The 12,962-nt window shown below is 53.7% G+C and overlaps 1 protein-coding gene across 1 annotated transcript; it reads left to right on the forward strand.

Annotated features, from left to right (window-relative positions):
• Positions 1-34: 34 nt before the first annotated feature.
• On the forward strand, positions 35-9,927 carry MCM5 (minichromosome maintenance complex component 5). Its single transcript, XM_009332593.1, has 16 exons — positions 35-253; positions 1,150-1,276; positions 1,388-1,516; positions 1,985-2,157; positions 3,465-3,620; positions 3,729-3,895; positions 4,514-4,685; positions 4,866-4,977; positions 5,756-5,899; positions 6,209-6,274; positions 7,233-7,409; positions 7,514-7,626; positions 7,887-8,015; positions 8,280-8,422; positions 9,000-9,127; positions 9,578-9,927. The coding sequence occupies exons 1-16, from the start codon at positions 87-89 to the stop codon at positions 9,677-9,679; spliced, it is 2,205 nt and encodes a 734-aa protein (XP_009330868.1). The 5' UTR covers positions 35-86; the 3' UTR covers positions 9,680-9,927.
• Positions 9,928-12,962: the final 3,035 nt, after the last annotated feature.

Here is a 12,962-nt window from a genome sequence, read left to right on the forward strand (position 1 = left end):
GTCCCGTGGGGCATTTGGTGCGGGGGAGGAGGAGGTGGTTGGGGCTGACCGTGCGTTCTCGCCCCCGCAGGGGAGCAGCAGTCGCCATGTCCGGCTTCGACGACCCCGGCATTTACTACAGCGACAGTTTTGGGGGCGATGCGTCGGTGGACGAGGGGCAGGTTCGGAAGTCGCAGCTGCAGAAGCGGTTCAAGGAGTTTCTGCGGCAGTACCGGGTGGGCACGGACCGGACGGGCTTCACCTTCAAATACAGGTGCTGCTGTGACCCCTCTTCTCCTTCCGTGGCCTTACCCACTCCTTCTTTGCACATCTGATCTGCTGTTAACCTCCCCTCTTGCTATGCACGCCCCAGATATACAATAGCACACGTCAGCTTTTTTCTTCCCATAGACTGTAAAGAGCTCTTAGTATAAGAAATGCTGTTGTTCCCATTTAACCTTGTAGGAAAACTGAGGTCTGGTGTTCTCCTAAATTTTTAAGCAGCCAGCCAGCGGCAGAGGTAGCAATAGAGGGATCTGCGCTGCCAAACTTGCACCTAGTTCTGAAATTCAAGGTCTGTCTTCAAGTTCTAGTGCTTTCTGGTCTGAAGTTTTGTCCGTATCCATTAAAATTAGCGCAGCACTGTCCTGTGCGCCTTCTGAGGCTATGAAGTCCATTGGCCATCCCTTTGTCTATGCAGCTTGGAGACACAGCTGTGAGAGAACGTGAACATGTATCATGCAAGGGCTGGGAAAATCTTTCACCTTTAATCTCTGAATTTCATGCACCCTGCCTTTTTTAAGGAGAACATTGCCTGCTATGCTATTACTTTGTTTTTTTGAACATAGTATAGGTATAATAGGTATTATCCTGTGTAGAAGTTTTCTAATTGCCTATCTGGTTGTGTAACTAGTTAAAAAAAAAAAAAAGTATAGCACTATACTTTACATTGTCACTGCAAGCACCGGTGTCCCTGGTCTTATGTCACATTTCAAAGTGGTTTTGTGTGAAAGATTTGCAGAGGTCCCCCTAGGCTTCTCTTGGCACTCTCCTGATTTTCTCTGCTTGCTTTCTAAACGAAGGACTCCCTGCAGAAGCTGCCTTCGTAAGGTCACTGTAGGTGACTGGTGCTTTCTGCCCTGCAAACCTTTACCACTTACTTCCTTGCAGGGATGAGCTTAAACGGCATTATAACCTGAGTCAGTACTGGGTGGAGGTGGAGATGGAAGACTTGGCCAGCTTTGATGAAGATCTCGCTGACTATCTGTACAAGCAACCGGCGGAGCACCTGCAGCTGGTAAGGATGGAGGAGGTTGGCAACCTGGCATGCTGACGTTATCACATTGTGAGAGCAGCCCTGACAATACACTGCAATATACCCGTAATAGCCTAGTTGTTCCCTTTGTAGTTGGAAGAAGCGGCAAAAGAAGTCGCAGATGAGGTCACCCGTCCTCGTCCTTCAGGGGAGGAAACTCTCCAAGACATCCAGGTCATGTTGAGATCGGATGCCAATGCAGCCAACATCCGCAGCCTGAAGGTGAGGTGAATCTACTGCCGTGTTGAGCAGTGAGAGGCAGGGCTTGCTTATGTGGGGGTGTGATTGCAGGGAAGCTTTCGGTATTTGATCACATAGTTCAGGACGTGGGTTGTACACTAATGTACAAGCAGGGGTACTCTGCAACTTAAATCTGACTGCAAAGGACTGTTATTACTGATTGCTGCTATGGGGACATTATTGCTATTAGTGATGTTCTGCATGGAGTGTTTTGTCCTTTTCTCCTTTGTTTTGAAATCAGCATGGCTTAAGTCATGCAACCTTCCCCTACTGTTCTAGAGCAGGAGAGTAACATTGTCAAGAAGCGCAGGTTTTTTTGTTCTGGTACCTTGGTCCCATGAATGTGAAAAGTGTAGCTAAGAAAGAGCTGTGTTTCTTCTAGTGTCTTTAGTTTCCCATCCATCCTCCAGTGACAGCTTTCTTACCTTCCCTTCACCTTTTCCCTTTTAGTCCGACCAGATGTCCCACCTTGTGAAGATCCCTGGGATCGTAATTGCAGCAACCCCTGTGAGAGCCAAAGCCACCAGAATAGCCATCCAGTGCCGCAGCTGCCGCAACACCATCAGCAACATTGTGGTGCGCCCAGGCCTGGAGGGTTACGCTCTCCCCAGGAAATGCAACACGTAAGGACTGACATGGGGATGCATGCAGCAGGCTGGTGGAGAAGAAAAGGCTGCGTGCCCTCCTCCTGCTCCCCCTCCATCCCGTATGGGCTGCATAGAGTCAGCTCCCTGTCACACAAGGCAGAATCATCTGTGCTGCTCTCTGCCTCTTCCCTTCATGTTGCCCTTGTGCCTGCGTGCATTCATGGCTGGCAGGTTTTAGCTCCATTCATCTGCAGTCACACTAGTTGTGATGCTGCATGACCAGTGCTGCAAGCAGTATTGAGTGGCTGTGTCCAGGGAGTTCTTTTTATCTGTAGGGCGTTTTGCCTGTGGTACCTAATGGTTCATTCCTGCCTCCAGCTGTCCCATAATGCCGCGTTAAGCTGTTGTCCGAACTTCCTATTAAATTCTTATCTTTTTCAAACAAACTTCTTGCTTCCACGTTCCCCCTCCCCAGGGGGCTGTTTTGCGTTACCTTCTGTAGGGATGCTTTGCTACTAACCTTCAAATCCTGCTTTACGGCTCTTGATGCCCATGCAAACTGTGAGCATTAGGCTGCCGCTGTGGCAGCTCTCGTGCCGACCAATTATGGTGGGTTGTGTCTTTGAGCCATGCCTGCCAGTATTTATTTTCTGCGCCTTGTCTCTAATGCAGCTTGAGAGGTCTTTGGGATAGGGATCGTTCTTGCATGTGGTCTGTACAGCACCTCGTTCCTGATCCTTGACTGCACGAGTGCATCTGCACTCTCCTGCTACCCTCCCTGAAAGCCCTGTCCCTGCCTGCATGGAGTCAGGCATCGGTGGTGATGTACTGAGATGGCAGCAGGACTGGGAGGTGCTCCTTGTCTCGGAGAGCTTGTAGTCTAGCAAGGCAGATATGCCTCGAGAGACTGGGAGGTTGATGACAGCCTTGTCACATCACTAATTGCTTTCTCACTAGAAACCACTTAACATTTGCTTCGTTCGTGAGGTTATAAAGAAAAATGCCCTGCCGTGTCTATACTGTTACCTTCTGTGTAATTAATGAATTACCTTCCTCCCTGCTTTTAGCTAGCGGGGGAGAGGGGGGAGGCAGGGAGAGTATTCAGGCAAGTGTCACCCTGTCTTTGGCTTGTTCTCATGCCTGCTTTTGGCAGCTGTTGAAGACAAGACCCAGGGCTTGATGGGCCTTTGGTCTGGCCCTGTGTGACTGCCCTTCTTGCCTGCTGGGCACCACTCGGAGGCGCGGCTGCTCTGGGCTCTGTCATTGCTGTCCCCTCTACAAGGGGGCTCCCAGGGGTGGCTTCTGAGTGCCAGGAGCCTTCCCTGATTGATCTCTCTGCACAGAGAACAAGCCGGCCGCCCAAAGTGCCCGCTCGACCCCTATTTCATCATGCCAGATAAGTGCAAGTGTGTGGACTTCCAGGTCCTGAAGCTGCAGGAGTCCCCAGACGCTGTGCCGCATGGGGAGATGCCCCGGCACTTGCAGCTGTACTGCGACAGGTACCAGTGCAGTCTTCCCCCCCCCCATCACCCCGCCAGGCTAGCGGGTGTTGCTGGTGCCATCCTTTCCCCTGCTACCATCCTCTGCTTTCCCCTCCCTCCTCTTAGGTACCTGTGTGACAAAGTTGTCCCAGGGAACAGAGTCACTATCATGGGCATCTACTCCATCAAGAAGTCTGCCCAGAGCAAGAACAGAAGCCGTGATAACGTGGGCGTGGGCATCCGAAGCGCTTACATCCGTGTGGTGGGCATCCAGGTGGATGTGGAGGGCTCAGGTGAGGGCTGCTTTTGGTGCCTGTCTGGTCTGTGTTGGTAGTCTGGTGTTGGGAGAGCCCCCTTCCCTGAGCAAGGCGGTCCCTCAGCAAGGACTGTATGAAATCACAGCCTGGGTCCTTCTCTGCTGCTTATATAGCAGAAGATTCAAGCCAGTCCAGGGGTCTAACTTGCTGTGGATGCTCTATACTTAGGTGTCCTGTATGACTTTTTCTCAGTGGTATTAAATGAGGAGGCTTCAGCCTGAGTCCTCCAGGGTATTTAACTTCTTTTATCTTATTGATCTTAGTGGGAATCTGCTAAGCCATCTTTGAGGATCTGGGCTGAAGTTGATGGTTAAGATTGAGCTGTATTTTTAAGATGAGGTCCTGACTGTAATTCTCCCTCTGGTTCCTCCAGAGCTGCTTTGCCCAAGATCCTTGCTTTTTCCTACCAGCCTCTAAGGACACGGCCTGCCTTGCTGGGATAGCAAACGCCTGCCCTCTCCACCCTTCCCACCTGGTGGCATTTGGCGTGATTTTCAAGAAGGGATCCTGGTGGTAGTGGGCGTGGGGGGAGTAGTGTCATTTACTTTAAAACATTCATTTGTTCACTGTTGCTTCATTCTCATCCCCGTACAGGACACAGCTTTGCTGGCTCAGTGACCCCTCAAGAAGAGGAGGAACTTCGTCGCCTTGCTGCCATGCCCAACATCTACGAGACAATCGCCAAGAGCATCGCACCCTCCATCTACGGCAGCACTGACATCAAAAAGGCCATTGCCTGCCTCTTATTTGGAGGCTCTCGCAAGAGGTGGGGAAAGTCAGCCTGGTAGAGAGAGAGTGGTGGCAGGGGGGTCATTCACGGCACAAAGCCCTCCTACAGTCTTCTGGCGGTGCTGCCAACCACCTGCCACTTGTCGGCAATGCTTGGTTATCAAAATGAAGGCTCACCATTTCTCCTCCCTCTCTTCTTTCCACCCTGTTGCTCCAGGCTCCCGGATGGACTGACCCGCAGAGGAGACATCAACTTACTGATGCTGGGTGACCCTGGCACGGCCAAATCCCAGCTGCTGAAGTTCGTCGAGAAGTGTTCGCCCATTGGGGTAGGTGGTTTGAGGTGCCCGCTTGTAGTGCGGCTCGTTTCTTCCTTCTGCTCCCTGCACAGCACTGAAGACCAGACCGTGGTCACAGCAGATAGCTGTCCGTGCATCCACAGCTAGGCTGGCTGGCAGAGGTGCAAGCTGCCGTTTCTGGTGCTAGCCTGGAAGAGATGGGATGCAGGAGAGGGGATGAGGGAAGGGAAGGGAAGGGGAAGCAAGTAATGCCTTTCAGTATGATGTGAGCCCAGCTATTTGCAGACATCCAAAGACGTGACTGGTGCTATTGTTTATTGTTGAGACTTGATCAGCGGTGAGGCTGGCTGGTCAGGACAAATGAAGTTGACTGCATCTCAAGCACGGACTTCCAGGCTGAGCCCAGGCATGAAATTATATTTTCAGCTGTGTTTTCTTGTAGTCTCCATTAAATTCAGCCTCTGACTGCATTGTTCCCTCAGGGGGAAAACAAAGCTAATGCAGCAGCCCACCAAACAATGAATCACTCCCTGTTCTGTACTTAATACCTGTATCTGTGTGTCTGCAAGCTCTCTGGTGCATCACAGCTGCTTAGTCTGAGGCCTGGGACTAGGAAATAGCCTTGCTCTGTACCCAACAGGTCTGCTTTTGGCATGTGCTGAAGGGTTTTCCTGGAGGGCTTTGTGTTTCCTCCAGTAGCTCTGGATTTTGCAGTGCCAGGGGTGCTTTGTCCTCCAGCTGCAGCGGTGGGTTCCTGGGTCCCACGGCGGCTGATGTGCTGTCCCTTCCTTGCCTTACATGCCGCTAGGTATACACCTCGGGGAAAGGCAGCAGCGCTGCTGGCTTGACAGCATCGGTGATCCGTGACCCGTCCTCCAGGAGTTTCTTCATGGAAGGAGGAGCCATGGTGCTGGCGGACGGCGGAGTGGTGTGCATCGATGAGTTTGACAAGGTACCTGCGGGGCTGCCTGGGCGGGAGCGGGGAAGAGAAGAGCCCTTGGGCTGCCAGCTGCTCCTGGGAGAGCCCAGAGCTGCAGGAGAAAGGGCAACTCTCCTGAGGCTGCCTCACTTTCTTTTGGGGAAGGTCAGGGGATGGGGCTGCAGGGAAATTCTGGTTACGTCCTGCACTCCTGAGCAGAGGTCCTTGCAGAGCTTTGCCTCAGGGGTTAGCATCGGTGGGTGTGTAGCTGAGGTCTGGCGGAGGTGACAGATGGTGACTTTTTTTTCACTCCACCTCATTTCTCCCACCTTGGATGAGAAGATGCGGGAGGATGACCGCGTGGCCATCCACGAGGCCATGGAGCAGCAGACCATCTCCATTGCTAAGGTGAGCTGTGGGTGTGTGTCACCCCAGGGCAGGAGCCTGACTTGCTGCTGGGTTTCCCCGAGAGCCCAGCAACCAGCAGTCATGCATCCTTTGCCAGAATTGCACATTTTAGCATGGCTTGTCCAGGCAGTGGTTTTGATGATTACTAGTTTCTCTGATCTGAGACTGGTCAGCTCTGCCTGTAGGCTTTGGGTTGTCTTTTCTCAGGCAGCCTGAACATCAGCAGGACTGAAACAAGCTCCCTCTGCTCTGCCTGTCCTCTGCTCCTCTAGATTTAGTAGTTCTGCTGATATCCCTGTGTCACAGCCTGATGTCACTTCTTTTTTCTTCCGTCCCACTGCTCTCCACACCCTCAGAAGAACTACAGAAACTGCCTGACATCCTAGTGCCCGGTCTTCTCTCAGATCAGAGTTTCTCTTCATTTCTACGGCTCAACCTTTATTTTTTTGTAACACCTCTGCTCTCTCCTGGTCGCTCTGGCTCACCCCTTAGCTGTTCAGTCCCTGGTAACAGAACACCCACCACAACTTTTCCATGCTGGTCGCTCTTGCCCTACTACCTGCAAACCTGCACTTTGCCCCTGGGGCTGCCCAGGGGGCTCAACCCCAGCCACCCAGTTTCTGTCTCAGGTTGCAAACTTGGTGATAGGGTCTTGTGTGTCCTTGCCCTTGACATGAGGTTTTAAATGAAGTTACTCAGTGCTCAAGTCTCAGCTGAAGCCAGTCCTCTTCCAGGGCGTGTGGGTCCAGCCTCATGTAGCTCCTGTGCTGATCCCTCTCCTACGTGGACCTGTTACAGAGTAATTGGGTGCTACTTAAGGGGTTTTATTTAAATGCAAGTAATTGAGGATAAGTCCTTGCAAACTGCTTTGGACCTTTCAGTACCAGTTAATAGCTGCCTAGCCCTGCTGTGACACGGACATGGACTTCACCCCATCCGTTTCTCCTTCCCCCCATAGGCAGGAATCACAACCACACTCAACTCCCGCTGCTCAGTGCTGGCAGCTGCCAACTCTGTCTTCGGGCGCTGGGATGAGACCAAGGGTGAGGAGAACATTGATTTTATGCCCACCATCCTGTCCCGATTTGACATGATCTTCATCGTCAAGGATGAGCACAACGAGGAGCGAGACATGGTGGGTGAGGGCGTGTGGGTGCAGCTGGGACTCGTGGTGCCCCATTTTTTCAGGAGGGGGAGGTAGGGGGGTTCCTGCTGCCTGACTGCCTTCTGCTCTCCTAGACACTGGCCAAGCACGTGATGTCCTTACACGTGAGCGCCTTGACGCAGACCCAGGCTGTGGAGGGCGAGATTGAGCTGAACAAGCTGAAGAAGCTCATCTCCTTCTGTCGGACGTGAGTGAGAGGCATGACTTTTTGGCAGTGCCTGGGCTGCACGGTGGGAGGCAGTGGTGAGAAGCGAACCACGCAGCTGATATTTGCACGTGCTCTATCTGGGTGACCTTTTTTTAACTCCTGCCTTGAAAAAAGGGAAGTGAGAGCAGCTTGCAACGGTGCCACAGCGTGGCCCAAGGAAGCGAGGGGTGCCCGGGGACATCCCTGCCCAGGGGACCCTCCCAGGCAGCGCTGCATCCAGCTCCTGTCCCCCCTTGCAGGAAGTGTGGCCCTCGGCTGTCGGCGGCGGCGGCAGAGAAGCTGAAGAACCGCTACATCCTGATGCGTAGCGGCACTCGCCAGCACGAGCAGGAGAGCGACCGCCGCTCCAGCATCCCTATCACTGTCCGGTGAGCAGTCCCGCCCTCCTTGCCCCACCGAAACTCTCGAGCTTGGGGTTGCATCGCTGGGAGTCACCTGGGGTAGCCCAGGAAAGGGGTTAGTGTGGTGCTGGGGTTTGGGGGAGCCCTCTGTGAACAGGGCAACACTGGAGGTGGCTTGGGGTGGGCAGGACGTGCCTGGAGTTCGGTAGGTGGGGGTGTCAGGAGTTGGGGGGAAGGAGAAGACCCCTCGGAGCTGCAGTAGAAAGCAGGTAACATCTCCTTTGGCCGCAGGCAGCTGGAGGCCATCGTGCGCATTGCTGAGTCCCTGGGGAAGATGAAGCTTCAGCCCTTCGCCACCGAGGCGGACGTTGAGGAGGCCTTGCGGCTCTTCCAGGTGTCCACGCTTGATGCAGCCATGTCGGGCACCCTGTCAGGTGAGGGGGAGATGCTCTGTGCTGGGGGCAGGAGGGACATGCTGGGCCTGGCTGCTCAGGGCAAGGAGAGATGAGCTTCCTTCCCAGGACCAGGCTGGCAGGGGCAGGGGGTGCTACCTGCTTTCTGAGCAAAGGCAAAGCAATGCCTGTGGCAGCAAGGGGCCGTCATGGCCGTGGGGCTGTGGCTCACAGGGAGGGCAATGCCAAATGATGCCGAGGGTCTCCACCCATGCTGGGCAAGGGAGGGATGTTCTGGCCCCTTGTGGTCCCAAGGGGAGAGTCCAGTGCTGTAGGTGGTTCCCCAACCTGTTTGTCCTCTAACCTCCACCCCCATAGGGAGGAGACAATGTTTCCTTGGGAGGCAGCGTGGCACAAAGGGTTTGAAGGAAGCTCCAGCAGTCAGGTCCACGTTCAGCTGTGTCTTTGGAGCTCCACTACCTTTGATGGTGGATTTGCTTATGGGTTCCGTAAAGTCTCTGAGACGTGCAAGTGTTGTGGGAGGGACAGGAGATGGGCACTCTGGCTTTGAGAGTGATGTCTGAGTGGCACAGAGAGCTCACACAGCCTCTCCCTCCAGGAGCAGAAGGCTTCACGACACAGGAGGACCAAGAGATGCTGTCCCGCATTGAGAAGCAGCTCAAGCGCCGCTTCGCCATCGGCTCTCAGGTGTCGGAGCACAGCATCGTCCAGGACTTCATGCGGCAGGTGGGCCAGGGACCCTGTGGAGGGTTGGGCTGTGAAACCAAGGACCCCAGACTGCTGCTCAGGGGGTGAAACCCGTTCTCCAAGAGGCAGCTGGAGAGCCTTTTTGGTCATACTTGCTTTTGAAGTTGTTTGTAGGGAGTTGTGTGCAATGTGATTGCAGAGTTTAAGGGGAGTGAGGTGAGAAGTCATTTTTCTCCAAAGGCACTGAGGTTTGGGGCTGTTTGGGTAGGTTGGAGTCCTACCCTTGAAACCAGAACCATTTGATTTGTGAGACTGGCTGTAGTCAGACCTGAAATAGTGAAAGGGGAAAGGAGCATCAGCACCTGGTGCCACCGGGCTCCCTCCCTCCAGAGAGGCACAGCCAGGCTTTAGCAGTGGTTGCAGGTTCCCGATGGGCTCTGGTGAGCTTTTGCCTGCCAGCTCATCTCCCCCTCTTCTCCCCTTTTCCAGAAATACCCAGAACATGCCATCTACAAGGTGCTGCAGCTGATGATGCGGCGGGGGGAGATCCAGCACCGCATGCAACGCAAAGTCCTCTACCGCATCAAGTGACCTCCCCGTCCCACAGGTGGGGAGGAAACCACTGCTGCCTCATGCCTGCCCACGTGCAGGCAGAGTGCCCCGTGGGGTTGGAACCTGCTCCTGGAAGAAGCTTTTCCTTGGGGAGTCAGACAGCCCAGGGCCTCCCTCTTGAACCAGGGTTTGGGGTGGTCAGGATTCCCCTTTGGGTGCTCTGTCACTGTGTCACGTCGATGTTTCTTTGAACTTCAAAAGCTTTTAGTTTGTATTAAAATAAAAGCTGATATTTGTAGCCCAGGGTCTTTGGCTGCCCAGAGGGACGGACGGAATGTATCTCCTTCCCCCTTCAGAGGCGGTGCAGGATTTTGGTTGGAAAGGCATCACTCCTGCTCACCCTGTGTTACCCACTGCCCAGTGCCCACCCTGGAGACTCGTCTCGAGGCACGATGCAGCCCCTGGGGCAGGACCAGCAGCCCCGAAGGCAGAAACTCATTTCTTGCTCGGGGTTTGATCTGTCTATTAAGGCATAAATCCTGTTGGTGCAGGCTGCCCTGTTGGGCCTCAGTGGTGTGGGAGACACCTTACCCGGTCACTGTGCGCAGGCTGCTGCTGTCTTCCGTGTCTGCCAGCGGCAGCGAAGGAAACGACCTGCTGTTCCCTGCTTCAAAGCTGCTCTTTGCTTGTGCCTCCTTCCCCTCTCCAAGGGCTGCAGCAGGCAAATGCTTTACCCTGCAGTGTAAATGGCTGCGTGAAAGCCTTGCTGGAGGTATGGGCAGAGGCCCCCGCTTGACCTAGTGAGGATGGGGATATGGGGTGATGCCCAAGAGCTGTGTACCCTCCTCCAAGTAGCTTCTGCCACCTCCTTCACATGCTGACAGTTGTAGGGAGCGTTGTCCCACTCGGCAGGAGCCTCTCTTGGGCTCTCTGCCCCAGGGTGGTCTTGGGCAGGCACTCGCCCTTCTGCATTTGCTGCATAACCATGCACTTGCAAACTCTGCAGGTTTTCGTCACTTCTAGTAGTATTGGTTCTTGTAAGTGTCCTCCTGAAGACATAAGGTGTGGGTAGGTCCCTGCCCTCCGCACCTCAGGGCCAGCTCGGATGTGTGAGAGTGCTGGTGGGGGACTCCGGAGACAGTGCAGCATCAGGCATTGCAGGTGAGCGTAGCCACTGTGGGTGCCAGAGAGGCTGCTGCCATGTCTGCGAGTGACCTTCAGGCTGAAAAACACACCCCAGGAGAGGCTTCATTAGCAAAATAAATGTTCAGGGCCAGCAGAGGGTACTAGAGCCTTTAGGATGTTGGGCTGTGGCACTGCACACAGTGCTGCCTCCTCCTCTGAGAGGGGAAAACAAGGGATTCCTTTGGGACAGGGTGGTGGGGTGCAGGGTGCACCCAGCCTGGCAGCTGTCACACAAGGGCTGGGCTCCCCTGTGACCCACAGGGGCCAAACAGTATCCCTGTTTGCTTCTGTTTGGGTGTTTTGAGAGGTGCATGGTGCACTTTGGACATGGCTGGAGCTGGTTATGGGGTCGGGGGTCCATCTGCAGAGGATGGGGCAGCGGTGGCCCTGACAAGATGGGCTGCATTTTGGAGAAAAAGCCCCCTGCTCTTCATCCCCTGGTTTTTCAGATGGGCCTGACCTTTGTGGAGGGCTGGAGGGGAGAGGAGGCTGGCCCAAAGGCTCCGGGCAGGGATGGGTCTCTGGAAAGCTCACGCCAGTGACTTTATTGCCCCGTATTTTTGCAGGTGCCAGGCACCTCGCGGGGCTTCATGGAGCAAGCAATGCTGGGGCAAAAGCAGGCACCCTTCTTTTCCCTCTAAAAAAAAAGAGATGCCTTCTCTCCCCACACTGCTCCCTGGCTGAGAAGGCAGTTTCCCTGAGCTGCTGCTCCATGGAGAGGATCAGCTCTATGGAGGAGGAATAAGTGGGAGTGAGTATAACAGGGCAAGATCTTTACCTGGAGACAGAAGTTCCCAAAACTGCCAGGGTCTGTTTGAAAGCATCCCACCCCCCTCACGAGCTCCCATGCCCCTGGTGAAGCATTCAATATTTTAGCATCAGGAGGTGGCCCATTAGAGCAGTGTCATCATGGCCCTGAAGCAGCAGCATGGTGTCATGGCTGCCATGTGTCGTAGCCAATGCAGCGCCGTAGTGACGGGTCCTACAGGTCTCTCAGCCCCTGCCACCCTTCCCCAGTACCTCTGTCCTTGCTTTGGAGATGCTGGCAGTATCTGTCTTACCTATGGTCCTTCTTCCAGAGGTGCAGCAAGAGCAAAGCAGAGAGGTGAGTATGGGACTGGTACCCACAGCCAGCTGTTAATGCTGCCTCTGGAGGAGGCTGCGAGCCTCTGTTCCCAGGCTTGGAAAGAGCACCCAGTGATGGAGAAGGGCTAGGTGGGGAGTGTCCTAGGAAGGGGACTGGGGAGGGGAACACAGTGCAAAGGGTTCCATTTCCATCACTTTTCTTGTTTCCTTCCTCCCTTCCTTTCCCTCCCTCCCTCCCTCCCTCCCGACCTACCCCCATGATCTTTGCTCTGTGCTGGAGCAGTAGCGCATGGCTGGATTTTGGCTGCTGACTGCCAGTGGTGGTCATGTGGTCCTCACAGTTTTTAAAAGAGCCAACATCTCAAGGTACGTCAAGCTATGCTGGGCGTTGGCAGGTGCGGAGGCTGGAAATTCTTTTTGTGGTTTTTTTTTTTGTTGTTTTCACTTCATGATAGGGAGCAGAGGTATATTTCTGTGACGGGGATCAGAATGATTGATCTCTTTGTGCTATGAAATGTGTTGATTATATGGTACAAGGTTATGTAAGTGTACGTACAGCTTGAAACAACATTGTTTAGCAACTAATGTATGCAGCTTTATCACAAGAAGGAGCTGGGATGTGCGCAACTGGCATTATCTTGGAACTCGAGATCATTGATTAGTAATGGCTTGTTTTGATTATCATACTGCAGATAGAAATTTTGGGAGGAAAACCAGTTCTCATTTGGATAGAGTGGTAGTGCTTGGTAGTATCTACTTGATAAAGGATTGGTGGTCTTCCTGGTGAAGATGCCCAGATTTTTTCTCAAATGACACCTACTTGATAAAGGAATGGTCATCCTCCTGGTGAAGGTGTCTCTTCTTGGTCATCCCTGAGGTTTCGGCATGCTGAGACTTGGGACAGAGTCCCTGTCTGGGTGTCCTTAGATGATGAAGAATACTGTTCTCAAATCCAAGGCCAACAGGGAGAGTAAAATCAGACAGATGTAGCCACTTCACATCTGAGCAGCGTAGCATTCCCCTACCTAACCTACAGAGCTGACCTTGTCCC

The sequence above is a fragment of the Pygoscelis adeliae genome, unplaced genomic scaffold (genome assembly GCF_000699105.1).
Source record: "Pygoscelis adeliae isolate BGI_AS28 unplaced genomic scaffold, ASM69910v1 Scaffold399, whole genome shotgun sequence".
In the NCBI taxonomy this organism is placed as follows: domain Eukaryota; kingdom Metazoa; phylum Chordata; class Aves; order Sphenisciformes; family Spheniscidae; genus Pygoscelis; species Pygoscelis adeliae.